We start from the raw sequence: 26,475 nt of genomic DNA on the forward strand, positions 1-26,475 counted from the left end.
CTGTATTTACACTGAATCCACACTTGGTACACATTTAGTTGCCTGCCCTCATGGCTTCCTGTATTTACACTGAATCCACTTCCGGTACATCTTCAGTTGCCTGCCCTCATGGCTTCCTGTATTTACACTGAATCCACACCTGGTGCACCTTCAGTTGCCTGCCCTTATGGCTTCCTGTATTTACACCGAATCCACCTCCAGTACACCTTCAGTTGCCTGCCCTCATGGCTTCCTGCATTTACACTGAATCCACCTCCGGTACACCTTCAGTTGCCTGCGCTCATGGCTTCCTGCATTTACACTGAATCCACACCTGGTACACCTTCAGTTGCCTGCGCTCATAGCTTCCTGCATTTACACTGAATCCACACCTGGTACACCTTCAGTTGCCTGCCTTCATGGCTTCCTGTATTTACACTGAATCCACACCTGGTGCACCTTCAGTTGCCTGCCCTCATGGCTTCCTGTATTTACACTGAATCCACCTTCGGTACACTTTCAGTTGCCTGCTCTGACAGGTTCCTGCATTTACACTGAATCCACACCTGGTACACCTTCAGTTGCCTGCCTTCATGGCTTCCTGTATTTACACTGAATCCACACCTGGTACACCTTCAGTTGCCTGCCTTCATAGCTTCTTGTATTTACACTGAATCCACTTCCGGTACATCTTCAGTTGCCTGCCCTAATGGTTTCCTGTATTTACATTGGATCCACACCCGGTACATCTTTAGTTGCCGCCCCCTGTTCACCTGCAGACGTCTGTCAACACTGTTCTGTTCCTCAAGAAGACCAGCTTTTGTAAACAAACTGCGGAGTTCATCTAAAATTTTAAAAAAGCTCCCATGACACCTCACCATCAAGTTTTTATCTTTGCTTTTGCAAATACAACCCGCAAAGTATCGCAAAAATGCTCCACCGTCTGCATTAATATTTAATAAAAGGTCATAATTTCAACTATTCCTAGAAAATACAAAAAAGCTGATTTGATTAACGAATATGGATTTCCTGCCAAATAGCCAAACTTAATATTTAAACTTGAAACTCAATATTGAAATTTGAATTTACATGTTATTTTAATAGTTTTCATCTATACAATGGCTGTCAGATATATGGTGGAGGAAACCAGAATGCCTGGGATAAACCACCCACCTTTGGTATATTACTGACAAACCTTCCCAAATGTGTTATGTACATTTTCCACATCATACTGGTGGAAGAGAAGGGGTCTACAACGACACAAACGCACCCACATGCTACTTCAACTATATATTGTCATAAAGGCCCAGAAAATTACGGGGAGTCACTGCCCAAGGTCACAAATGAACCTGCACATTACATGAAAGCATTTGGGGGTAGCACACCTTTGAAATATCCTATTCCCCAGGCAGATTTTTGAAAAGCCACCAGCAATTCAGCTGTAAATGGGAAGAATCCTGTCCAAAGAATACACAACCCTCTGAGAACATGTACATAATCATTGTAGTTTTACCCAATAGTCAGTTTGGACAGAAAAGGCTACTCATTATACAACATTTAATGTCATAAAGGCTAAACATTAAGCAACTTTCCATGTCATGATGCCTTACCTTGCGTGAAGAAATAAACCCTTGTTCCATCCCCTCGTACATAGAAGTTCTCCGACAGACATCTACCTACAGGTACAAGTTCCAGATGAGCGAACAAGCACTTATGTAAGAGCTGATATAGAACTATGGCCACACACAACACAAAGGGTTAGGGTTAGGGTTAACCCTAACACAACACAAAGCAGTCAGGTGTGGGATTATACCACATGACTAGTAGTCACATGGTCTGCCTTGCTGGGAAAATGGGGATGGGAGCACTAATCTGCTACATCCATGTCAGGGAGCGCTAATCTGCTACATCCACGTCAGGGAGCACTAATCTGCTTCATCCATGTCAGGGAGCACCAATCTGCTTCATCCATGTCAGGGAGCACTAATCTGCTCCATGTCAGGGAGCACCAATCTGCTTCATCCATGTCAGGGAGCACTAATCTGCTTCATCCATGTCAGGGAGCACTAATCTGCTTCATCCATGTCATCATTTCCAAAATTTCCGACGATTATAAAAAAATGTGTAAAATACAGGTATAGAAAATAAATACACATCAAATATGAAAAAAAAAATTTGGAAGAACTTTCTTTATTTTCCTTAAAATTTAAATCTTGATTTTAAAGTTCCTTTTCATGTATCCTACACCAGATCAAAATGTAGTTATTTCTCAGCAAATGTGATTCCCTTGAGAAAGTTCTTAATTTAGTAAAATGGAGTTTAATACATTATTCAATAATTTTATGCTTAAAACATTGTGGTTAGGTTTATGGGAGGGAAAAATTTTGATTCTCAAAGATTTCAGTCCCGAGGCTGGGACTGAACCCTCACTTTGTGTTTCCTGGTGACTAATAATACAAAAAATATACCACGCAGAAGGCCAATGTGTGTACCGGTCTTAAATTGTATGGCTATGTTACTCAGCAGTGAAGCCACGTAGGAAATTTCATTGAAACTGGCTCAGGACATGTAGGTCTGGAGATCTGCAAAAATGATTCTTCCTGGAGGAAAAATTCCTAAAACTCATAAAAAAAAAAATGATTTGGTTCTCAAGAACCCATGGACAGAAGTAGCTGACTATAACAACTTGGGTAAAATCTCTGATCTACCTTATAGCAGGTTTCGCCCAGGCATATTGCTTTGTGTTTGGTTGTGCCGAAAAATAGAATCTGGAATGATCTGAAGACATGTTTCTCATGAAGGATTTTTAGCTGTCGTACCTTTTTTAAAGCGGAGCTGCGCCATGTCATATCTGCCATAGTCTCTAAACAGAATGACACCTCCTGGTTTGAGATGTTCAGCCAATCGTGTGACAGCCTGCTGCATCCTGGGTGACACAAGACATTGGAATTTAATGACACATTAATGACACATTAACCAGTATTATTTCAATGATAAATCAATCCTGTCATTTCATGATGTTTTTATTTATGTATTTGCACTTATTTGATCAGTGTTTTGTGCCGTTTTCAAGAGTTTTTCACTTCTACGATGACAGCCAGCATTATGGTTGGAGGAAACTAGGCAAACCCATGACCATCTGCAGGCTGCAAGCACATCTTCCCACAAATAACTGGAGAGAAAGTGGTTGGTCAGTTACAGCAAATTAACATTAACCGAAGGTTAATTATGACGACAGGACAAACAAAGAGTGACGGGGAAAAGAGTGACAGGACAAAAAAAGAGTGACAGGACAAACAACGAGTGACAGGACAAACAGAGAAGGACAGGACAAACAAAGAGGGACAGGAAATACAAAGAGTTACAGGACAGAGCAAGAGTGACAGGACATACAAAGAGTGACAGGACAAACAAAGAGTGACAGGACATACAAACAGTGACAGGACAAAGAGTGACAGGACGGACAACGAGTGACAGGATGAAACAAAGAGTGACAGGACATACAAACAGTGACAGGACATATAAAGAGTGACAGGACATACAAACAGTGACAGGACAGACCAAGAGTGACAGGACACACAAAGAGTGACAGGACAAACAAAGAGTGACAGGACTTACAAACAGTGACAAAACAAAGAGTGACAGGACAAACACAGACTGACTGGACAAACAAAGAGTGTCAGGACAAAGACTGACAGGACATACAAAGAGTGACAGGACAAAGAGTGTCAGGACAAAGAGTGACAGGACATACAAACACTGACAGGACATACAAAGAGGGAGAGGACATACAAAGAGTGACAGGACAAAAAAAAGTGACAGGACAAAGAGTGACAGGACAAACAAAGAGTGACAGGACATACAAAGAGTGACAGGACATACAAAGAGTGACAGGACAGGCCAAGAGTGACAGGACAAAGAGTGACAGGACATACAAAGAGTGACAGGACATACAAAGACTGACAGGACATACAAAGAGTGACAGGACTAGAAAACAAGGGACTGGGTGTACCTCCCATCCATCATTTCTTTTCCATATATATAACTATATGTAACCATATATATATAAAACAGAAGTATATGTATATATACAATGGAAATACATCATAAGATATAAGAAAAAAGTGTAAAATTACACTTACATATATTTATTTCCTTATTTATTTGATTGGTGGTTTACACCACATTCAAAAATATTTCACTTATATGGAGGTAGCCAGCATAATGGTGGGAGGAAACTGGGCAACCTGGCAGAGCCAGGGGAAACCCACCACCATCCGCAGGTTGCTGACAGACCTTCCTATGTACATTCATGTACAGAGTATATATATATATCATTTGTGTTAAGAAAAAGTTTGGTTAATGTAAAAATGTACTGGACTAGATTATTACACTTGCACAGAAAATAACACTGAAATCGACAGAAGGATCAATGATAATTTTGTTTCTGGTCAATGGTGACAGCACACCAACTTAGTAAAATAATATGTGCAAGCCAAACTGAGCACACAAAAAGAACCACTAACAAGATGCACAGATATCTACTCACATACTTACTTATCTGGGCTAATTGCTGATAAGACAAAGATGAGAGTGATGACATCAAGCGAATTGTGAGGGAATGGTAGTGGCCAGTCTGACGTGATGTCATAGACGAAGGCATGACACCTGCAGACATCGTAATCAACGTGCTCCTGTAAAACGACACAGAAAGATAATCCACCACCTGATTGCTGCTTAATGAAACATGGAATGCCTTCACTGGTTAAATGGGCTAATGCATTAGATTTTTCCAAAGTCAATCAAAATCAACTTCTGACCAATGAAGTTGCAGGCTCAAATCAGACTTTAAGACAGGAGACTTACTAGGTAAGTTACCTCGTACAGGTCAAAGGTTAGTGGTTTACTCTTTGCTTCCTTCACTCATGAACTGAATCACTTTCAGAGAAGTGTTAAATTCCTTAGCATTGAATGTCAATCAAGTAAAGAAATAAGTAAATAAATACGCATGACATGAAAATTTTAGAAATCTTTGGAACTTTGTTCGCGATTTTAAATCCCAACTTGTGCACGAAAGAGACTGATATTTTCAGGTAATTACTCATGCTCTTCTACATTAATAGGAAATATTTGATTGGATATGCACTTGTGACAGCCGATTACAGGTTCTCATGTCATAGCACATAGGAAAGTACGGAGAGAAGACACCATAAAGTTTCCTGAGCGAGTACTGTACCCTGAGAGATACACAATTTCACACACGTGCTCACTCTTGGTCTCCCGCTCTTACTGTTGCAGTTGTCAATACAAGGAAATACGTAGTTCTGTATTTAATACATGGAACAAGATGGATTAACGTCATCACAGCATTGATCCAGTTTTTCTTTAATACTAAAATGTTTATCATTTATTGGTTTGTGACAAGGGAGACAACTTACAGGGGCAAGTCTGTATTTATTTATTTTATTTGACTGGTGTTTTATGTTATACTTAAGAATATTTCACTTACACGGTGGCAGCCAGCATTATGGTGGGAGGAAACCGGGCAAAGCCTGAGGGAAAACCACAACCATCTGCAGGTTGCTCTAATTCTAACAGAATCTAATTCTGTGTATTTTAGGGTGTAAAATCTTTTTTTGCTGCCTGCATGCCGTTTTTGGTGTACAGGTGCATGCTTGGTATCAAATTAATGGAAATTGTCTAAGCTTTTGGCAGGTGTGAGTTTTATTGATGAAAATTTGAAATTCTGGGCGATAGGACAGGTGATGATGAGGCTGCGAGTGACGTCCTCTTGGCGTTGCTAGGCACCTCTCCCAGCTGCCGGCATAGAAAGGTCCAGATTTTGATGGTCAACCTATGTCAAGGCTTTTGTGATTTCTTTCTCACAGGCTGGGTCAGGTATGCACCAAAGCTTACTGGCCACGGAATGTTTGGGGCTGAGCTACAGCTCTAAACCTTAACATTGTCACTTATGGAAAATTAATGGGGTCAATATGCAGAGGTAGAACTGTACAACAAAGTGTGTCATTCTGCCAGTACAATATCACATGTACCAATTCTTACCCTGACTATCTGAATGGCAGTTGATGAGAAATCACAGCAGTACACCATTAGACTGGATCACTGAAAAACATGACAATGTGCACAGTCTGAAAAAAGGGGAGCTCTGGGATCATTGAAAAACATGACAATGTTCACAGTCTGATTATAGGTGAGCTCTGGGACCACTGAAAAACATGACAATGTTCACAGTCTGATTATAGGTGAGCTCTGGGATCACTGAAAAACATGACAATGTTCAATCTGATTATAGGTGAGCTCTGGGACCACTGAAAAACATGACAATGTTCAAAGTCTGATTATAGGTGAGCTCTGGGATCACTGAAAAACATGACAATGTTCACAGTCTGATTATAGGTGAGCTCTGGGACCACTGAAAAACATGACAATGTTCAATCTGATTATAGGTGAACTCTGGGATCACTGAAAAACATGACAGTGTTCACAGTCTGATTATAGGTGAGCTCTGGGACCACTGAAAAACATGACAACGTTCAGTCTGATCATAGGTGAACTCTGGGATCACTGAAAAACACGACAATGTTCACAGTCTGATCATAGGTGAACTCTGGGACCACTGAAAAACATGACAATGTTCAATCTGATTATAGGTGAGCTCTGGGACCACTGAAAAACATGACAGTGTTCACAGTCTGATTATAGGGTGAACTTTGGGATCACTGAAAAACATGACAATGTTCAATCTGATTATAGGTGAGCTCTGGGACCACTGAAAGACATGACAATGTTCAATCTGATCATAGGTGAGCTCTGGGATCACTGAAAAACATGACAGTGTTCACAGTCTGATTATAGGTGAGCTCTGGGACCACTGAAAAACATGACAATGTTCAGTCTGATCATAGGTGAACTCTGGGATCACTGAAAAACATGACAATGTTCACAGTCTGATTATAGGGTGAACTCTGGGATCACTGAAAAACATGACAATGTTCACAGCCTGATTATAAGTGAGCTCTGAGATCACTGAAAAACATGACAATGTTCACAGTCTGATTATAGGTGAGCCTTGGGATCACTGAAAACATGACAATGTTCACAGTCTGATTATAGGTGAGCTCTGGGACCACTGAAAAACATGACAATGTTCACAGTCTGATTATAGGTGAGCTCTGGGATCACTGAAAAAAATGACAATGTTCACAGTCTGATTATAGGTGAGCCCTGGGACCACTGAAAAACATGACAATGTTCACAGTCTGATTATAGGTGAGCTCTGGGATCACTGAAAAACATGACAATGTTCACAGTCTGATTATAAGAGAGCTCTGGGATCACTGAAAAACATGACAATGTTCACAGTCTGATTATAGGTGAGCTCTGGGACCACTGAAAAACATGACAATGTTCACAGTCTGATTATAGGTGAGCTCTGGGACCACTGAAAAACATGACAGTGTTCACAGTTTGACTATAGGTGAGCTCTGGGACCACTGAAAAACATGACAATGTTCACAGTCTGATTATAGGTGAGCTCTGGGACCACTGAAAAACATGACAATGTTCACAGTCTGATTATAGGGTGAACTCTAGGATCACTGAAAACATGACAATGTTCACAGTCTGATTATAGGTGAGCTCTGGGACCACTGAAAAACATGATAATGTTCACAGTCTGATTATAGGTGAGCTCTGGGATCACTGAAAAACATGACAATGTTCATAGTCTGATTATAGGTGAGCTCTGGGATCACTGAAAAACATGACAATGTTCACAGTCTGATTATAGGTGAGCTCTGGGATCACTGAAAAACATGACAATGTTCAATCTGATTATAGGTGAGCTCTGGGATCACTGAAAAACATGACAATGTTCACAGTCTGATTATAGGTCAGCTCTGGGACCACTGAAAAACATGACAATGTTCACAGTCTGATCATAGGTGAACTCTGGGATCACTGAAAAACATGACAATGTTCGCAGTCTGATTATAGGTCAGCTCTGGGACCACTGAAAAACATGACAATGTTCACAGTCTGATTATAGGTGAGCTCTGGGATCACTGAAAAACATGACAATGTTCACAGTCTGATTATAGGGTGAACTCTGGGACCACTGAAAAACATGACAATGTTCACAGTCTGATTATAGGTGAGCCCTGGGATCACTGAAAAACATGACAATGTTCACAGTCTGATTATAGGTGAGCTCTGGGACCACTGAAAAACATGACAATGTTCACAGTCTGATTATAGGTGAGCTCTGGGATCACTGAAAAACATGACAATGTTCACAGTCTGATTATAGGTGAGCTCTGGGACCACTGAAAAACATGACAATGTTCACAGTCTGATCATAGGTGAACTCTGGGATCACTGAAAAACATGACAATGTTCACAGTCTGATCATAGGTGAACTCTGGGATCACTGAAAAACATGACAATGTTCACAGTCTGATTATAGGTGAACTCTGAGACCACTGAAAAACATGACAATGTTCACAGTCTGATTATAGGTGAGCTCTGAGATCACTGAAAAACATGACAATGTTCACAGTCTGATTATAGGTGAGCTCTGGGATCACTGAAAAACATGACAATGTTCACAGTCTGATTATAGGTGAGCTCTGGGACCACTGAAAAACATGACAATGTTCACAGTCTGATTATAGGGTGAACTCTGAGGTTACTGAAAGACATGACAATGTTCACAGTCTGATTATAGGTGAGCTCTGGGATCACTGAAAAACATGACAATGTTCACAGTCTGATTATAGGTAAGCTCTGGGACCACTGAAAAACATGACAATGTTCACAGTCTGATTATAGGGTGAACTCTGAGGTTACTGAAAGACATGACAATGTTCACAGTCTGATTATAGGTGAGCTCTGGGATCACTGAAAAACATGACAATGTTCACAGTCTGATTATAGGTGAGCTCTGGGACCACTGAAAAACATGACAATGTTCACAGTCTGATCATAGGTGAACTCTGGGATCACTGAAAAACATGACAATGTTCACAGTCTGATCATAGGTGAACTCTGGGATCACTGAAAAACATGACAATGTTCACAGTCTGATTATAGGGTGAACTCTGAGGTTACTGAAAGACATGACAATGTTCACAGTCTGATTATAGGTGAGCTCTAGGACCACTGAAAAACATGACAATGTTCACAGTCTGATTATAGGTGAGCTCTGGCATAACTGAAAACATGACATGTTCACAGTCTGATTATAGGTGAGCTCTGACATAACTGAAAACATGACATGTTCACAGTCTGATTATAGGTGAACTCTGGACCACTGAAAAACATGACAATGTTCACAGTCTGATCATAGGTGAACTCTGGCATAACTGAAAAACATGACAATGTTCACAGTCTGATTATAGGTGAGCTCTGGGACCACTGAAAAACATGACAATGTTCACAGTCTGATTATAGGGTGAACTCTGATGTCACTGAAAAACATGACAATGTTCACAGTCTGATTATAGGTGAGCTCTGAGACCACTGAAAAACATGACAATGTTCACAGTCTGGTTATAGGTGAGCTCTGGGATCACTGAAAAACATGACAATGTTCACAGTCTGATTATAGGGTGAACTCTGAGGTCACTGAAAAACATTACAATGTTCACAGTCTGATTATAGGTGAGCTCTGGGATCACTGAAAAACATGACAATGTTCACAGTCTGATTATAGGTGAGCTCTGGGACCACTGAAAATCACGACATGCTTCATCTACAGAGAAATCTTAGAGCCAATGATCTTCCACTTACTTTAAAGAGAAATCTTATGGCAAAACATCTTCCACTTCATTTACAGAGAAATTTTAGAGCCAATCACCTTCCATTTCATCTACAGAGAAATCTTATGGCCAATGATCTTCCAGTTCATTTACAGAGAAATCTTATGGCAAAATATCTTCCACTTCATTTACAGAGAAATTTTAGAGCCAATCACCTTCCACTTCCTTTATAGAGAAATCTTTTGGCAAAACATCTTCCACTTCATTTACAGAGAAATCTTATGGCCAATGATCTTCCAGTTCATTTACAGAGAAATCTTATGGCAAAATAGCTTCCACTTCATTTACAGAGAACTCTCATGGCCAATTATCTTCCATTTCTTCTACAGACAAATCTTTACAGAGCTAATCATCTTCTATTTCATTTATAGAGAAATGTTTGAGCCAGTCATCTCTCCAATATACTTAAGAGAAACCTTAAGCAAATAACTGTTCAATTCATTCTATACAGAGGACAATATCAAGATCTTGATCTTCCCATTTCATTAATGCAAAAAGCCAGATTTCTTTTTTCCAGTTCATTTGGAAACAAGAAGCAGAAAAAAAGAACACAAAAACACATTTCATAAATGTTTATGTTGTAAATATTTTGACTTGAGATTTCACATTATGTCTACGGATGCTAAATCAAATGAGTATATTTACTTACTTGTTTGTTTGTAGCACTGGGAAAACTGTGTTGCCAACACCACAACCAACCTTAAATATACAAACAAAACCTGTGATGTAATATGATTCAGGTAGAAATTAGAAATCCATTTATTCATCTATTTGTTCGGTGTTTTACACCAGACTCAAGAATATTTCACTCATGTCAAGATGGCCAGCTTTATGGTGAAAGAAAACCATGCAGAATCCAGGTGAATGTCCAGTCACAGGCTGCAGGCACACCATCCCACATACGGAGAGGAAGTCAGCATGCGCTGGACAATTATATCTGAACAAATCACAAATCAACAATTACATTTTGCAATATCCCATACATCACAAACAACAACAACGACACTCTACATGTACACGGAGTAACACACAACCTTGCATACACATGTTCCATACACAACGACGAACATTTTGTTATTACAAACACTGAATAAATTATAAAAAGAACAGGAAAAGTCTTCCTCAGTCAACAAAAATGACCTTTTTGTCGTGATGACATGAATGGGTTTCAAACTGAAAGTTTTGATAAAAGATAAACAATGAAATCAAGTTTGATTTGAATATCCTCAGCCCAAATTACCACTTACTTCAAGAATTCGAAATTTTGCATTTTCCCCAGGATATGATTCACTTGTACTCAATTCATTTTCACTTATGTCAACTTTAGCTTCTTCCATTTGATTACTGGAATCTGTAGAGTTATCTTTCTTGTTTCCATGACAATTTGCAGTAGCTAACTCTGGAAATTCTGTAAAGAGCCAATGTCTGTCTTTGAAAAATCTATTTTGATGTTGTCCATAAAAACTGTTCCAGTACTCTCCTGCTTCCGTTTCATATTTTTCTGAAAAAGAAAAAAACTCAGTATATGACATCAATTAAACTAAAAGAATGTCAGCCAAAAGAAATGACCAACTGATTTCCATGTATTTCTCATATTAACAAGCCAAAACACATAATAGCTGCATCTAGGATTTCACATCAGCACTCAGGCAAAATTTTACAAGAAAATGAGTTTTTTTAAAAACAGCGTGGCTAAACTAGACGATGGTCAGAGTAGGTACCTTTTGTGTTTGCATCCAATCGGTGTTTAATTTGCTCCTCTGTCACCTGCCTGGCCTCTGTTTCTTGATCCTCACCCCACACGACATCATCCCTAGGGATGTAAACATAAACAACATTATCCCTGGTGAGGTAAACACACACAGCATTATCCCTGATAAGGTTAACACACACAGCACTATCCCTTGGGAATATAAACACACACGGCATTACCCCTTGGGAATGTAAACGCAAACAGCATTATCCCTGGGGGATAAACACACACATCATAATCCCTGATGAGGTAAATACACATCGACATGCCTCAGTGATTTGGGAGATACAATGATAATCCAAATATGAATCGTGACTAAAGAATGTAATGCAGTGATTAGCAAGGCCATCATTAAAAACATATTCACTGGGGTAACCTGATCAACTTTCCAAAAAAAGGGCCCCTACTGTAAAACTTATTTTGGGCTTTGACCACCTTTCTCAAACTAAAATGTGCGCGTGTGCGTGTGTGTGTTAAACTTTACTATATCCCTTGAAGAGAAAGGGATTACTGATGAACTTAAAGCTTTGCACTTTATCAAACCACCCAGGCATAAATGTGCTGCTTACCAGTTATTAAAGCTAAACACATCATTTGGATCTGTCAATTGTCGAGACCCACCCTGTGGCCGCTTTCTGTGTCGAGTATGCTCATGGCAGAGTCGTCTTGCATCATGGGTCAAAATGGGCCGAAACTTGGTCAAAAACCCTAAAAGGCTATGTGTTAGCTTTATTCCAGTCATCTGCCAATATAGATTAAAGAAGGCAGTCATTTTTGATTCAGAAAACAGATTTGTTCATATACCGATATGGATAAAGACTTTTGCATATCGTCACGAAAAACAGAGTATCTGCAATTCCAAAGAGGGGCTAGTTTTCGACACGCAATATAGACCATTGTCTTGTTATTAATCGAGTTAAATAGCTGTTAACCCTTTACCATGCGTTGTGTTCGAAGACATTTTGTGGATTGGTCAGAAATCTGTTTCCAAATTGTGGGCGTTTGTCGTCAGAATTGGTCGATTTAACGGAACACGTGTTTTTCTCTTCTGAGCTGGCCATTATTGACAGTTCTACTTTCTGACCCAGGTGATAGAAGAGCTCTCTATCAGGGGCAGTAAATGTGTTTTCAACCTTCATGATATTTTGTTTTCACACGTTGTAGACCTATCGTGTTGGATTGTAATCTGTCTACATAATGGAATGTATTCGATGCGCAAGTATCGGGCATCCAAGAACGAGGCAAAGTTTCTGTCCTCTGATTGTTCTGGAATGACAGAACGCATTTCATGTGATTCCAAATAGGCCTACTGCATAGCCCACTGTTCGTCCGTGCGGAGGCTTTATCTCCCTGCGACGGATGCTAGCAGACAAAAAGAGGCGAAAAGATACACGTAACTGAGGAACAACTGTTTATTTTCTTAGAAGTATACCTGGCAATAAAGAGAATTTTAGTATGCTAGACCTCAGAAAAGTCTGTTCAGCCTACTATAGGCCTATATTTAAAGGATACATGAAACGTATTTTATGTGTGTGTGTGTGTGTGTGTGTGTGTGTGTGTTTGTGCGTGTGTGTGTGTGTGTGTGTGTGCGTGTGTGTGTGTGTGTGTGTGTGTGTGCGTGTGTGTGCGTGTGTGTGTATGTATGTATGGAGTTTAACGTAGTAGTTAACAATTTTTCTGTCCTATGACGACGAGGAGTCATTAGTTGTGTCTTTTTGTGGCAGGGCGAGTCCATACCGCTGAAGTGCTGCCGCCACTGAAGTATCATGCCGAAAACACCACACATGACACCTTACCCAGTGACATTATGCTGACACTGGGCCAACCAGTCATGTTTCCTTGATTTAACACCTCAGTGCTAAGCACCACACAAGGCAGCAACCAGTACCATTTTTAAAGTCTTTTATCACCTGACCCCGATTTGGCCCAGGGTGTCCCGACTGCGAGGCGGACACTCTAACCATTAGGCCACCGAAGCGGTTATTAAGTTTATGTCTTCGCGGTATATCATCTGGTATACAATAATTCTAATACTATCAGTATCCAAATCAAACTACCGTGAGGATCAGCGGATAGAAGTAATATCCACAGTCAGTTTCACGGGGAGAAAGTGCATTATTACTGAAAATAATTTGCACCATAACACGATGTCTGAAGCCAGTCGGTTATTACACCAGCTTCATATTGCTGACAAAATATATCAGCACACTGGATGGCTGGAGTGTACGGAAGTGATGAAGACAGTTGAATTGTGGCAAAGAAAGTCACATCGGGTTGGCAAGTTATGTGCGGCGAGTTACCTCCCTTACTGGACAGATGGCTTCGGTAGCTTGTTACCCAACGAATAGCAACAGGCCTACTACAGCTTCATAGTGAATTGTGTGTTCAAATGTGCCATAACTGACGACTAAAACCATGTGCCGGATAGAGGAAGGTATTGTTCTTGCCGTAGGTGATAAGTTTCAAACAAATTAGAGCGCTAAAAGTCTGAATTTTAGCACAGTACTTGGTCTATGTCGTACCCGTCATTTAGTGATGGATCCAGTTCTTGTCGGAGCTTACCTCTTTTTCAAACTGGCTGAAAATGACTGAGATCTGCGTATAAATTACATTCGTGTCAGCAGTATTTGTCATTTTATTCCAAGAGATTGTGTTGAGTAAGTAAAACCACAGTATGTGTACACGTATTTACACCTCAGTATTACAGCGTGTGTTTATGGTTTGCTGTTGTTTATGCTGCTACTGTTGTGTTTTTGCAGAGCCGACGCTGAGATTCACAGAGACAGACGACAGGAAGCTGAGAATTACTGACAGCGGCTCTGTGGTAGGGGGTAAGGGCTTGTACTGGGGGAGGTGTTGGAGAGCTGTGACAGACGGGCGTTACCAGACGGGCAGGTACTACTGGGAGGCACACATCACCTGTTTACCTGACTGTGACTACTGTTATGTAGGAGTTACACACGACAGCTGCTATGTGACAAACCCTGGCCGTAACACCTGATACATTGTGATGGTGTACCGTGATGATGAGGTCAGGTGTTATAGTCCCTGTGGTGGTGAGATCAAACCTGACTATCTACAGTACAGACGTTACACACGACATCATCACCTGGGTGTGTACCTGGACTGTGATGAGCACACACTGACAGTCCTGGACTGTGACAACAACCAGGTAATGTACACTGTCAGTGATGTTGTCGTCACAGAGCCTCTTGTGCCACGGGTTGAGTTTCTCTGGACCTGTGTCTGTGTCTGCTCGTCTGGTAACGGGTGACTCTGCAACTCTGCCTCAAGTTCTCTGTGATATGATAAGCACTTCCTGACCATCGGGTAATTATTCATTACATCTTTTCCATCATATTATAATTTATTGGAATGGACTGTTTAATTAGGTTTTTTTAAAAACAAATTGATCAATTTGCGTATAGATGTTTTAGTTAATGTCAGCAGTGGGGCTAATTCAGTATGTATAGCTTTTTCTGCAAAGTGGTCAGTGATCTGTCACATGATTACAGCTTGGTGTAGTTATACACAGTCTGTCTGACTTGTCCTGAACATCATTGTCAGTTTTCTTCCTGACAAAATACATGTAGATCATGACTGGGTAGTTTTATTTTTAGTAATGTGACTTGTTAGAGACTTGTAAATCAGCATAACCAGGAGTGTCACTGAGCAAAACCGGTAACAGTTTATACATGACAATACATAATATAGTCAACATGGTACATGTAGTAATATTGTAGATGTTGTACGTGTAGCATTGATTTTCCTTAATAATTATGTAATAAATCTTCAATCTAAAATATATATGCCCTAACTTTCGCATGGTACCTTGTCATACCTCCATATGTACAATGTAGCTTGCACTTTTGTCTACAACATTCTCAGCTACCTTTTTTTTCTTTTTAGCTGTAGTGGCTGAAAGTGAAGTCATAACATTGTCTTACCTTGGTAACCTCCAAGGGAGGTGGATAATAACACTGGGGTAAAAGTTTTCTGTTCTATTCAAAACAAATAAAATTTGGATGTTAGGCAGAATGTAGCACAGCAGAAATTTATAGTGTATGAATAGCTTAAATTCCTCTGTGTCAGCTTTATCCAAGCAGTCCTCCGACTTTAGTTCCGACGCAAATCTTGGACCCAATTTCCCGAATTGCGCATATGTAACCTATAAAGAGGACAAAGTTTTAATTTTTTGTTAGTAATATCTTTAAATGAATTTGGTACTATAACCAAAATCTTACATGACTTATGGCAAAATCAAATTTCAGGGCTGTAGGTAGTGGCCCACCTGGGTTGATATTCTACAGGTAGGTGTCTGGGATAGGATGTTTTGTGGAGAACAGGGTTTAAATTTCTTTTTCTGACAAAAAGAAAATCTGCAGAAATGAACATTTAAACTGTATTTCCTTAAAATGCACACTTGTTGTCCTTAGATGCTAAAATTTTACCACTTCTTTTAGAAATGAATTAAAAAACTAAACAGATTTTTATTATTACTGTTGCACAGAAAGCACATTTAATCAAATTTCATCAAAGATGAGAAGCAGATCAACTTTTAGACCTATTTTGAAACACAGCATTAGCATATTTAATGTTGTAAAGTCACTTTGCATATAACAAAATTGCAATGCATAACTGTGCATTGCCATACTAAGTGTCATACATGTATGTGATGAAAATAACTTAGTACGTCTCTCTTTATACATCCTGAAACAGTTCTGGTTAAAAAAAATGTAATCTTACACTCACCTGTATAAATGAAATTTGGAAGTACAAGCCTTATAAGTGTGAGAGGGGAATTTTGCATAAATAGCTAAGATAAATAGATAAGATAAGACACTCACAACTTGACCTTAACACAATAAAGGTGATCTGGCTAAACTGGGTTTTTCAAATTTTTTTTTCTTTGATTTTCCTGTACTATTTATGCAGTAAATTTGTTAAATTCAACCTGAAAATATATATACTAAACTTTCATGTGGCAACATGCCATACCTGTACATGCAGGTTGCACTTTTCTCTACAACATATCTAAAATCAGCCTATCATTACTGCCATTTTTTTGAGCTGTGGTTGCTGGAAGTGAAGTCATAACATCTTTTTACCTCGGGAAGCTTCACGTGGGTAATAATATTGGTCAGAAGGTTTTTAGTTCTATCCAAAACAAATAAAATTCTGATATAATTTAACTGGATGCAAGCTAGCAGTGCAGAAATTTATGGTGTGTCTTTGTGAGAGTTTTATCCAGTTTTTCAGTGCTCGTTCACACTTCAGTTTGAAAGAAATCTTGGACCCAATTGCCCGAATTGCGCATGTGTAACCTATAAGGTGTACTGGAGGTATCCTTGAGGTACATCTGAGGTGTACCATTGAGGTGTAGTATATCTAATGGTGTGTCTGAGGTATACATGTACTTGGTGGTGTAAGCCTACATCTATGTGAGGTGTATTGAAGGTGAACCTGAGGTACTGTGGATGGTGAAAAGATGATGCCTGAAGGGCATCTGAGATACAGGTGGAGGTACAGTTCAGGTATAAACTATTTGCAAGGTGTTTTCACTTTTGGCAGAAAACAGTCTCAAAACACTAAGCTAATGGCTGCATAAATTATAGATAAATTTAAGTTGTAAGTAATTTAGTTTCTAACTGCATGCAGTTCTTTGTTTACAGTATCTGTAATTTGCAGCTAATTTACATCAACAACAGTGATTTACATTTACATCAGGTGCTTGAACAAAATTTAGTGCTGCTCTTTTTTTAGATGTTTGTATGCCCTCACACTTTATAAATTCAGCCCCAGAAAGTATCAATCAGTGAATAATTGGGTTCTTTTCCCACAACCTGGAATATGTACATTGTTAACAGCAGGCATCTTTGAATAATCAGGAACAAATATACATGTGGCCTCGCTCTGTGTTTTGTGAAAATGGATTTGCACACTAAATGGCAAGTGTTTATTGGGTGAGACAAAGGCTTATATTTATTTTATAAAAAAATTTTTTGACAAAGAAAAAAAAAACATTTGTAATTTTGTAGTCATCATTTTGTTTGAAGTCCAATGCCTGAATCTGATCTCTTATTTTATAGCTTTAAAAAAGTGGCTAAGGTGTACCCTAGGTACATGATCACTTAATTATTTTTCAAAAACTTTCAAAGTTTCTGAGGTGAACTTTATGTACATCGTCTAACATGTCTAAGCGTTGATATTTTTCAAAGTTGCTAAGGTGTATTTGAGATATATTTTCTCGTAATATACTGTTCTATGTTCTTTAGTTATATCTGAGGTATAGACATATGACTGGTGTGAACTTGAGGTACAGTACACCTCAGACAATATAGATGGGGTGTGCCAGTTCGGCGCAATGTTCCCGGAGCCTCTCACTAATGCAGTTGATATGCAGCTCATGAATCCAACCGTTTAATATGTTGCCACGTGTGACTTTGACAGGGTCCTTTGCTTCAAAACACACAACAACGTGTCCGTCTAAAATCAGTTGGAAAATCATCTTTGATTTCTGAACTTCGCAAATGTGAAAAACTGGCTTTAAGTAATTCTAGACCAGTGACGTCTATTACATTGCAATTAACATCACCGCATTTTTTTACCCAGTTCTGCTTAAGCCATGATGTTGAGAGGGCGTGTAACTTGCTACTGTTTATGCATTTACATGAAGAGTTGGAATAAAACCCTGACTGAGGTAAATTGACAAGAGGCCATATTTCGCCGGTTACGTGTGACCATTTGCCAGCTATCATAATGTTGTCGCTGCGATGGTTTTGCTCTCTATGCTTACCGTCTTTAAATATATTGTACCTGATTTACGTCATCACTAGTGCTGTAGCTATGATAACCTGTGGTCATGATTATGAGGTCATCTATTAGAGCATTGCGCCATGGCATCTGCTTGCTGTTATTTTGATGTCAGTTGTATTTGTATTCTTCTACATGTATGATTCAGTGATATTTTGCCATTTTCTGTCCTTTGTGTTCCAACTTCTGAGAAATATGCTAAATAAAAAGGAATGATTGTGAGTTAGTGTCATTGAAATGTAGTAATACACACGTAAAATCATGAACCGTATGTAGTATTGTTACACGATTTTTTAATGTATACGAACTTCATATTCAACACATTCATTTTACCTGACGGGTATCCTATCAGCAGTGCTGGGTTTCTTTTCAAATACCGGTGGAGTCGTCACATTATCCGATGAGTATCTTCTCAGGAGAGCTGGTTTTCCTGTCTCTAATACCGGGTCCACACATTAGCTGATGTATAATTTCTCAGGAGAGCTGGTTTTCCTGTCTCTGTAGTACCGGGTCCACACATTAGCTGATGTATAACTTCTCAGGAGAGCTGGTTTTCCTGTCTCTGTAGTACCGGGTCCACACATTAGCTGATGTATAATTTCTCAGGAGAGCTGGTTTTCCTGTCTCTGTAGTACCGGGTCCACACATTAGCTGATGTATAATTTCTCAGGAGAGATGGTTTTCCTCTCTCTGTAGTACCGGGTCCACACATTAGCTGATGTATAACTTCTCAGGAGAGATGGTTTTCCTGTCTCTGTAATACCGGGTCCACACATTAGCTGATGTATAATTTCTCAGGAGAGATGGTTTTCCTCTCTCTGTAGTACCGGGTCCACACATTAGCTGATGTATAACTTCTCAGGAGAGCTGGTTTTCCTGTCTCTGTAGTACCGGGTCCACACATTAGCTGATGTATAACTTCTCAGGAGGGCTGGTTTTCCTGTCTCTGTAATGCCGGGTCCACACATTAGCTGATGTATAATTTCTCAGGAGAGATGGTTTTCCTCTCTCTGTAGTACCGGGTCCACACATTAGCTGATGTATAACTTCTCAGGAGAGCTGGTTTTCCTGTCTCTGTAGTACCGGGTCCACACATTAGCTGATGTATAACTTCTCAGGAGGGCTGGTTTCCCTGTCTCTGTAATACCGGGTCCACACTTTACCTGATGTATAACTTCTCAGGAGGGCTGGTTCCCCTCTCTCTCTAATACCGGGTCCACACATTACCTGATGTATAATTTCTCAGGAGAGATGGTTTTCCTCTCTCTAATGCCGGGTTCACACATCACCTGATGTATAACTTCTCAGGAGGGCTGGTTTCCCTCTCTCTCTAATACCGGGACCACACTTTACCTGATGTCTAACTTCTTAGTCGAGCTGGTTTTCCTCTCTTTCTAGACATAATACGGGGTCTCCCACATGTGTATCTTTCCTCTCTCTCCGACACCTGTTCCATGTATTAGGCTACCTCATTTATATTTTCTCAAGTGTGGACAGTTTCGTTTCTTTCTGACTTTGGCCCACATGTTAAATGACTTGTATCTTCTCGGGTGTACTTGTTTCTTCTCCGTCTAATTCCTGGTCGTCCTATCTACTTTCTTGTGTGTACGTGGTTCAAATTTTAATATAGGTTGTGAAAGAAGCTAGAGAGGAGACTCTGGCAAAAAGATGTAAACTATCTCATATAGCTTGTTGGCTTCCAGAAGATGGTCGTAGATAAGGGATGCAGATTGTCGTGGGTTTCTTTCGGGCCCTGCCCTGTTTCCTTCCATCATAATGCTGGCCGCCGTGAAACATTCTTGAGTGCGGCGTATAACACCAACCAAATATATATATTTAAGGAAGGCTTCTTATTAACTCCCCACCGGTGAGGCTTAAAAAGCGCCAGGACTGAGCGTCAAACTCTTGTGATCGGCGGGATCCAACATTTTAACTCATTTTTTTCTTGTGGAGTCGTAACTAAGAGATCCACAGTGCATGTACTGCCTCGCTTCCTAAGTGCGGGAAAGTGATGAGTTTGGTTTAGCCGCGTCTTTGACCTGTGGATGATGATATGATTTATTGCTGAAAGGAAGCTGTGAAGTAACATGATGAGCGCGAGGTGTTGACGCTACAAAATTAGCAAAAAGAAAGCTCGATACGTATTAATGTTGCACAGCCAGGCATCAAGGTATTAAGAGTTAAAGCATGAAAAATCAAATAAATATATCGCGCCTGGCGGTAGATGTATGTATATAAAAACACATCAAAATAGCTTGTAAAAATCATGACATTAGAAGTTTAATCAACTCACACAGCATTAAGAATTAACAAATTGTCATTGGCATGAAATGAAGGACAGCTTTATGTTCTCCAGTCTTAAAACATACATGTAGCCGCCTGCCAACAATAGCTGGACAGTAGTGTATTACCGAGTGCCGGCAGAGGTACTAATTAAGGAAGGTGGAAGACGAAACACGTGTTTATAGAACTCATGTCATTTTTACCTAACTTACCAAAATACCATGATGTACCATGATCAGATGTTTATAGACTACAATTGCACACACCTTAAAACGTTATTTAAATAGACTGGTGCATAATGCGGAGAAAACCAAATCACAAATTTGACGAGAACACAGTCACTTTCGATTTCAACAAGAACATGAACGGCACTCATCAATAAATGTATCTTATACAAATTTTACATACTTTTGTGATATGAACACAACAGAAGTTTCATAGATGTTTAAAGTCAGCTCGCCCTGGAGGGGGAATCTGATGAGATTCGAGTCTGTGGCACGAAGGCTATGCTTTCCGTCTTCAAGGCTAAATGTCAGATTTTGCTGCCAGTTGATTGACAAGAACATATCAAGGAATGGACGGTGGCGTCCAGTTTGGACCTAACGAAAGATGGATATAACGTTAGTAAAACAAATCATATCCCTTAATATCGAAAGCCTTTAATATTGTCGTTGTGTGTTCAATGTGATGACCATGTTCCGGACCTTTTAACGTCTGAAACACCGTTCTGTCAGCAAGAGCGTCTCTTGGACGAGTAATTTGCAAGCTTTTAGCTCTAATGAGACGAACATGTTTTAAATTATCATTAGTAGGACAATGATTAAATCTGTGTACAGCAATTACCATCCTTTATGTCTTCACGGCAGTCGTTGTGTTAGGATATCCATTTGGATTTTCAGATTTGTCAACATTCTATGAGTAGTTGTTTCCGCTGCTGTTGGAATAATTACATTCAATGTTTACGAAGAACAGTCAAAACATCTCCAGATCTGAGATTTGTAACCTGCCTTTTTCCTTCAGCGCAATTTTCAGTACTTTTGTCTGAAGCAAAGGCTGTTTTAGACGCCGGGTTTTCTCTATTTGTTTCTCGTGAGAATCAAGAAAGCAGGCCAAAACTCCAACAAAACTTCATTTATCTTTCTTTTAGCACCAAGTGAAGATGTAGGCTGAGAGTGAGGCACCATTAGTTGTAGGTACATCAGAAAAGGTAGAAGAATGAAAATTGGAAGACAACATCACAAACAAATACAAGAATTCATAGCGTCGTGTTACTCACCCGCCACCGAGGGCCAACTACGGTGAACCCCTTCTGCGTGTAACCAACAGAAAGAGTAACAAGAATTCCACGCCATCCTCGTGAAGATGGTTTTATCGCTCATACTCGGGAAGGCCAAATCTAAACAATAAGAATGAACCTACTCGACAGACTGTAAAGAACCTCATCTGTAAAGATGTCAGTTCCAAAGCACTGTGTTGAGCGTTAGGGTCTGGTAAGACCAACCAGCCACCATCTCCCACGGAAGAGCGCATCCGCCGCCAATTTCCTGTAGTGATAATGTTCACGACAAAGAACATATCAAGAAATAGACGGTGGCGCCCAGTTTAAACCTCAGAAAAGATCGATATAATGTTAGTAAGACCTTTTAACGTCATGTCTGAAACAACGTTCCGTCAGTAAGAGCCTCTCTTGGTCTTAAATAATCGGCAAGCTTTTAGCTCTAATAAGAGGGACCTGTTCTAAATTATCATTAGTAGGACAATGATTAAAACTGTGCACAGCATTCACGAGAAATGACTCCATATTGACATGGCCATTATGATGGAGATGACGCAGAAAGGCGAAATCTCTTGTGTCAGACGGAATGAAGCTTGTCGTTTGCGGAAGATACGTAAGTTGGAAAATGTTATAAAGTAACTGAATATGATTCATTTAATATTAATACCTGAACCAGCTGTTTGTTGAAGAAAGGGATGTAATCGGTGTAATCACCGTAATATTTTATCATCATTTGAAGGGTGCTTTTATGACAGAAAATAAAAAAGTCAATTAAATGGGTGAACAAAAGCAAGTTAATCTTAGTCTAAAAGTAAACTTAGATATCAAAAAAGTTTGAAAAGGAATATATCTTTCTGGTTGACACGTTTGTCAGTGGTTGATACTTCATATTTAACGACTTTTTGTGATTAGCTCATAACACTTGCGTACAAAATTATATTGACTGGCGGAAGCCTGTACTGGAGACTGACTGAGTAACTAAGCACGTAATGTCCTTAGGTTGTTACAGGTGTTACATGATCACTTAAACACAAATGGTTTGTTATACATACATCTTGTACATTTTGGGCTCTTTGTGGGTCTCGTACTTCCTGATTCATTTCGCGTTTCGCCCCTTCCTGGCTCATCCCCAGCCAGGCGTAGGCCTGTGGTTAAGACTGGCTATTTACTTAGTTGCACCCAGCAGGGTGAGACCTGCAGTTTGGACTGGCTGTTTAGCCAGTTGTTATATATTTTTTTGTCTCATTCTGACCAATTTATTTGTATATATGTGTATATCTCGGTGTATGCTTGCGTGCATGCACGCATAGACACATTTTTGTAAAGCGATTTTGTAAAGTTGTTGACAGTTATCAAGGCTTGTCTTCTTGAACATTTTGTACTCGTTTGCGCGTGTGCGTGTTCTTTTGTTCTGTTTTATTTCTAAATGTGCAGTCAGGATAACTATGACTATGAAAAGAAAAGACAACAAATAATATAGCCCGAGCTGAGGAAGAGGGGCGGGACAAGACTTAAAGGAGAAGAAAACTTAACAACATGACACTATAGGCGAAAAAGAGCAAAGTTTTTCTATCTGGTGGTGCCTGCTGCATAATTTTGCGAGTTTTCCTCGCCATACACGTAAAGCCTGAAAACGGCAAAGCTGGCATAAATCGCTGATTCCATCGCGTCCTCCACCTTTAACACCCCGTAATTTATGCTGGGGGTGTGTTGCCTTTCAGCCATTGAGATTCGTTAAAATTGCCGGCTTGTTCGTGTAGACTCGGAACCTACGTCCAACATTCTGGTTTCCCGATTGTCAAGCGGAAAACGGACTGTACCGTTCGCTACCTTCTGGGAAGAAGAGTTCTACCCGACATGTACGAACTGCACTTCAGCGGTTTCCAACGGCCATTCTCCTCCTAAAACAGAAGACTTTATGACTAGTCTTAGGCAAAATGGAGTTGCCCACAGCGGATTTTGAGGCTAACTTTATTTATAATTTATCACCTTGAGGTACATATTAGAATTTTTATGGCATGCACCTTCGAGGAAAAGCATACTCTTTTCAATGGTATTTGATTGATATTTAAATTTCCTTCTCCTTTAAATGACCACAGCCATTTCTTTTCCAATTTTTTTTTTTCAATAAAAAGGGTGCACCATATTTAACCAACCGGAAATACGTGTCTCGTCACCCGTGCACTTTAGGCAACAAATAATGCCACGTGAATTATTCAGGAAGCGGGGTGGAAACAAACCTAACTGGCCACAGTCATTTTCTTCTGATGGGCTTTGTAATTCAGTAAATCAGTTTTTTATCCTTGTTTCTTGCAAGGCTATGGAATGTGCCATATTGAACGAACGGGAAATATGCCTACGTTGCGTCACTCGTACCCTTCGCACAGGTGGTTGAAAGGCAAACCAGAGTTCGGTGCCTTACGCGGAAACAGCCGAGTTCTATGGCTACACAGATAACTCGCGCCTGACTGATCAAAATAGATTACATGTTCTCAAAGTGGGCGATTTTGATCACTTTTAATTGCTAAATCACGGTTGGGCAACATCACAAATATAAAAAGTTATGCTTTTTAACCTTCATGAGGTCGATCGATGATTATATGCATTTAATCTGGTGTTGTTTTATTATTATTATTATTATTATTTTATGTTAAAGCACAGTTTTTGTAAGGTCTCGATCATCGGTCTGACGGGAAAATCAGTAGGCCTAACAGTGGTATGTAGATGGCGAATAAGGAGCTCCAAACTGGCCCTACGAGGCAGATACGTTGTGAATATCCTCTGCGGGATTTCCTTTCCGATCGTGACTGAAAATATGAATAAAATAGAGGGACAATTAACAGATATAAAATGTGATACAAAAATGAAAACTTTAAAAAAGGTTAAAATTAGCTGTATCTTTTAAACTGCGAACGTCAAAAAAGCCTTGTTTGGTTTTATGTCGGCTCCTAGTAGAGGGCGATATGACAACAGACAATCTCAATGTTTCTGTTCTGTTTGTTCTTGATTTCGAGTAGTCTAGAATGATATAGATCGAGGGCATACATATTCCATATCTCAGCATGTAAGAGGCCTATCCGTTATGACTTTGTTGAAACTGGGGGAAACGGCCATGGAAATGGAGGAAACGACCATGCAAATAAATGGAGGAAACGGTCATGGGAATGGAGGAAAGGACCATCCAAAGAAATGGAGGAAAAGGTCATAGAATGAAGAAAAGTGTCATGGACATGGAGGAAATGACCATGCAAAGAAATAGAGGAAACGGTCATGGGAATGGAGGAAAGGACCATCAAAGAAATGCAGGAAAAGGTCATAGAATGAAGAAAAGTGTCATGGACATGAGGAAACGGCCATGGAAATTAAGGAAACTCTAACTTGGCTTTTAATTTGTCTCCGAGAGACCAAGCACCAAGTTTCAATTCAGAATAACCCACCGCTTTGAAAAAAGTCCCGAAAACTGTTAATTCTTGAAGTCCATCAGAGGACAAACCTGTTATAATTTTGTTGAAAATGGACGAAACAGACCGAACTCGAACTTGATCTGTAACTTGTTTGGAGGAGCTATATAAAGTATACATAAACCAAGTGTCAATTCAACGCGATGAATCAATTAAAAAAAAAAGAAAGTCAGGAAAAATGTAAAACACAGAACAAAACAGTCACAATTTGACAAAGTGAACATAACACAGAAACGTAACAGTAAATGTACAAAGAATGCCTTATTTGTCACATGCCCCGTGATATTACGTTCAGTAGGTATATTAGGTGATATAGATATACTATGTTTAGATGATTTGAATGTAAATTTTGGTGACTTTATGTTTAGGAGATTTATGTTCCCAGCAATATATAGTATGTATACTGCCAACGCCGTCCCATGCATGGTGCTTTCTCGATCTGCCCGCTCTCACTGCCGCTTTTGGGACCTCGATGACAGTATGGAGGTAGAATCTATTCTACCTCCATGATGACAGTAATCATGCGCCCGTAGATGCCCGTTCAACATCCTACAAGTCAACAATTCTTGAGTATAGCCTTAAGCAACAATCAAATAAATAAATAAATTATGTTTGCACGATAAAAATGCCAGGACACGTAGTGAACCACTCTCCCACTAATTCATTCATGTCTTTACTTGTAGTTGATTGGTGAATACGCCAAGCTCAAGAATATTTCACTTATACGAAGGCGGCCAGCATTATGGGTGAGTAAATTGGGCGATGCCGGCGGATTCCATGCGTACACGACCAGGGTTGCAGGGTTGCTGACAGACCCCCACTAATTCACGATACAGCGCAATAAGCGTACACATCTCTGAAATAGTGAACCTATACACATGTACCTTGTTTCAAGTGAACAGGTCAAAGTCTCTGGTGGTCACGTACATATGTACTGCATGAACAGTCCCATGCATGGAAAGTCCTGTAACATTTGGCATCAGCGCGGCTTAATTTTTTTTTTTTCTGATTGGTGTTTTACGCGTACTCAAGAATATTTCACTTATACGACGGCAGCCAGCATTATGGTGA

The 26,475-nt window shown here is 39.8% G+C and overlaps 1 protein-coding gene across 1 annotated transcript; it reads right to left on the reverse strand.

Moving 5' to 3' along the window:
• Positions 1-259: 259 nt before the first annotated feature.
• Positions 260-12,641, reverse strand: LOC135477895 (tRNA N(3)-methylcytidine methyltransferase METTL2-like). The gene is made up of 10 exons (XM_064758106.1): positions 12,511-12,641; positions 11,540-11,631; positions 11,066-11,319; positions 10,468-10,517; positions 9,302-9,310; positions 6,043-6,094; positions 4,537-4,673; positions 2,799-2,905; positions 1,590-1,655; positions 260-823 (listed from the first exon to the last, which is right to left on the reverse strand). The coding sequence occupies exons 1-10, from the start codon at positions 12,630-12,632 to the stop codon at positions 645-647; spliced, it is 1,068 nt and encodes a 355-aa protein (XP_064614176.1). The 5' UTR covers positions 12,633-12,641; the 3' UTR covers positions 260-644.
• Positions 12,642-26,475: the final 13,834 nt, after the last annotated feature.

Source organism: Liolophura sinensis, chromosome 11 (genome assembly GCF_032854445.1).
Source record: "Liolophura sinensis isolate JHLJ2023 chromosome 11, CUHK_Ljap_v2, whole genome shotgun sequence".
Classification (NCBI taxonomy): Eukaryota; Metazoa; Mollusca; class Polyplacophora; order Chitonida; family Chitonidae; genus Liolophura; species Liolophura sinensis.

Coding starts and splice junctions, on each gene's coding strand:
- LOC135477895 (XM_064758106.1), bottom strand. CDS start 12,632: ATGGCCAGCTCAGAAGAGAAAAACACGTGTTCCGTTAAATCGACCAAT. Junction 1,656..2,798: donor GCAGCTCCGCTTTAAAAAAG/GTACGACAGCTA, acceptor TTGTACCTGTAG/GTAGATGTCTGTCGGAGAAC. Junction 824..1,589: donor GGTTTATTTCTTCACGCAAG/GTAAGGCATCAT, acceptor TTAAAATTTTAG/ATGAACTCCGCAGTTTGTTT.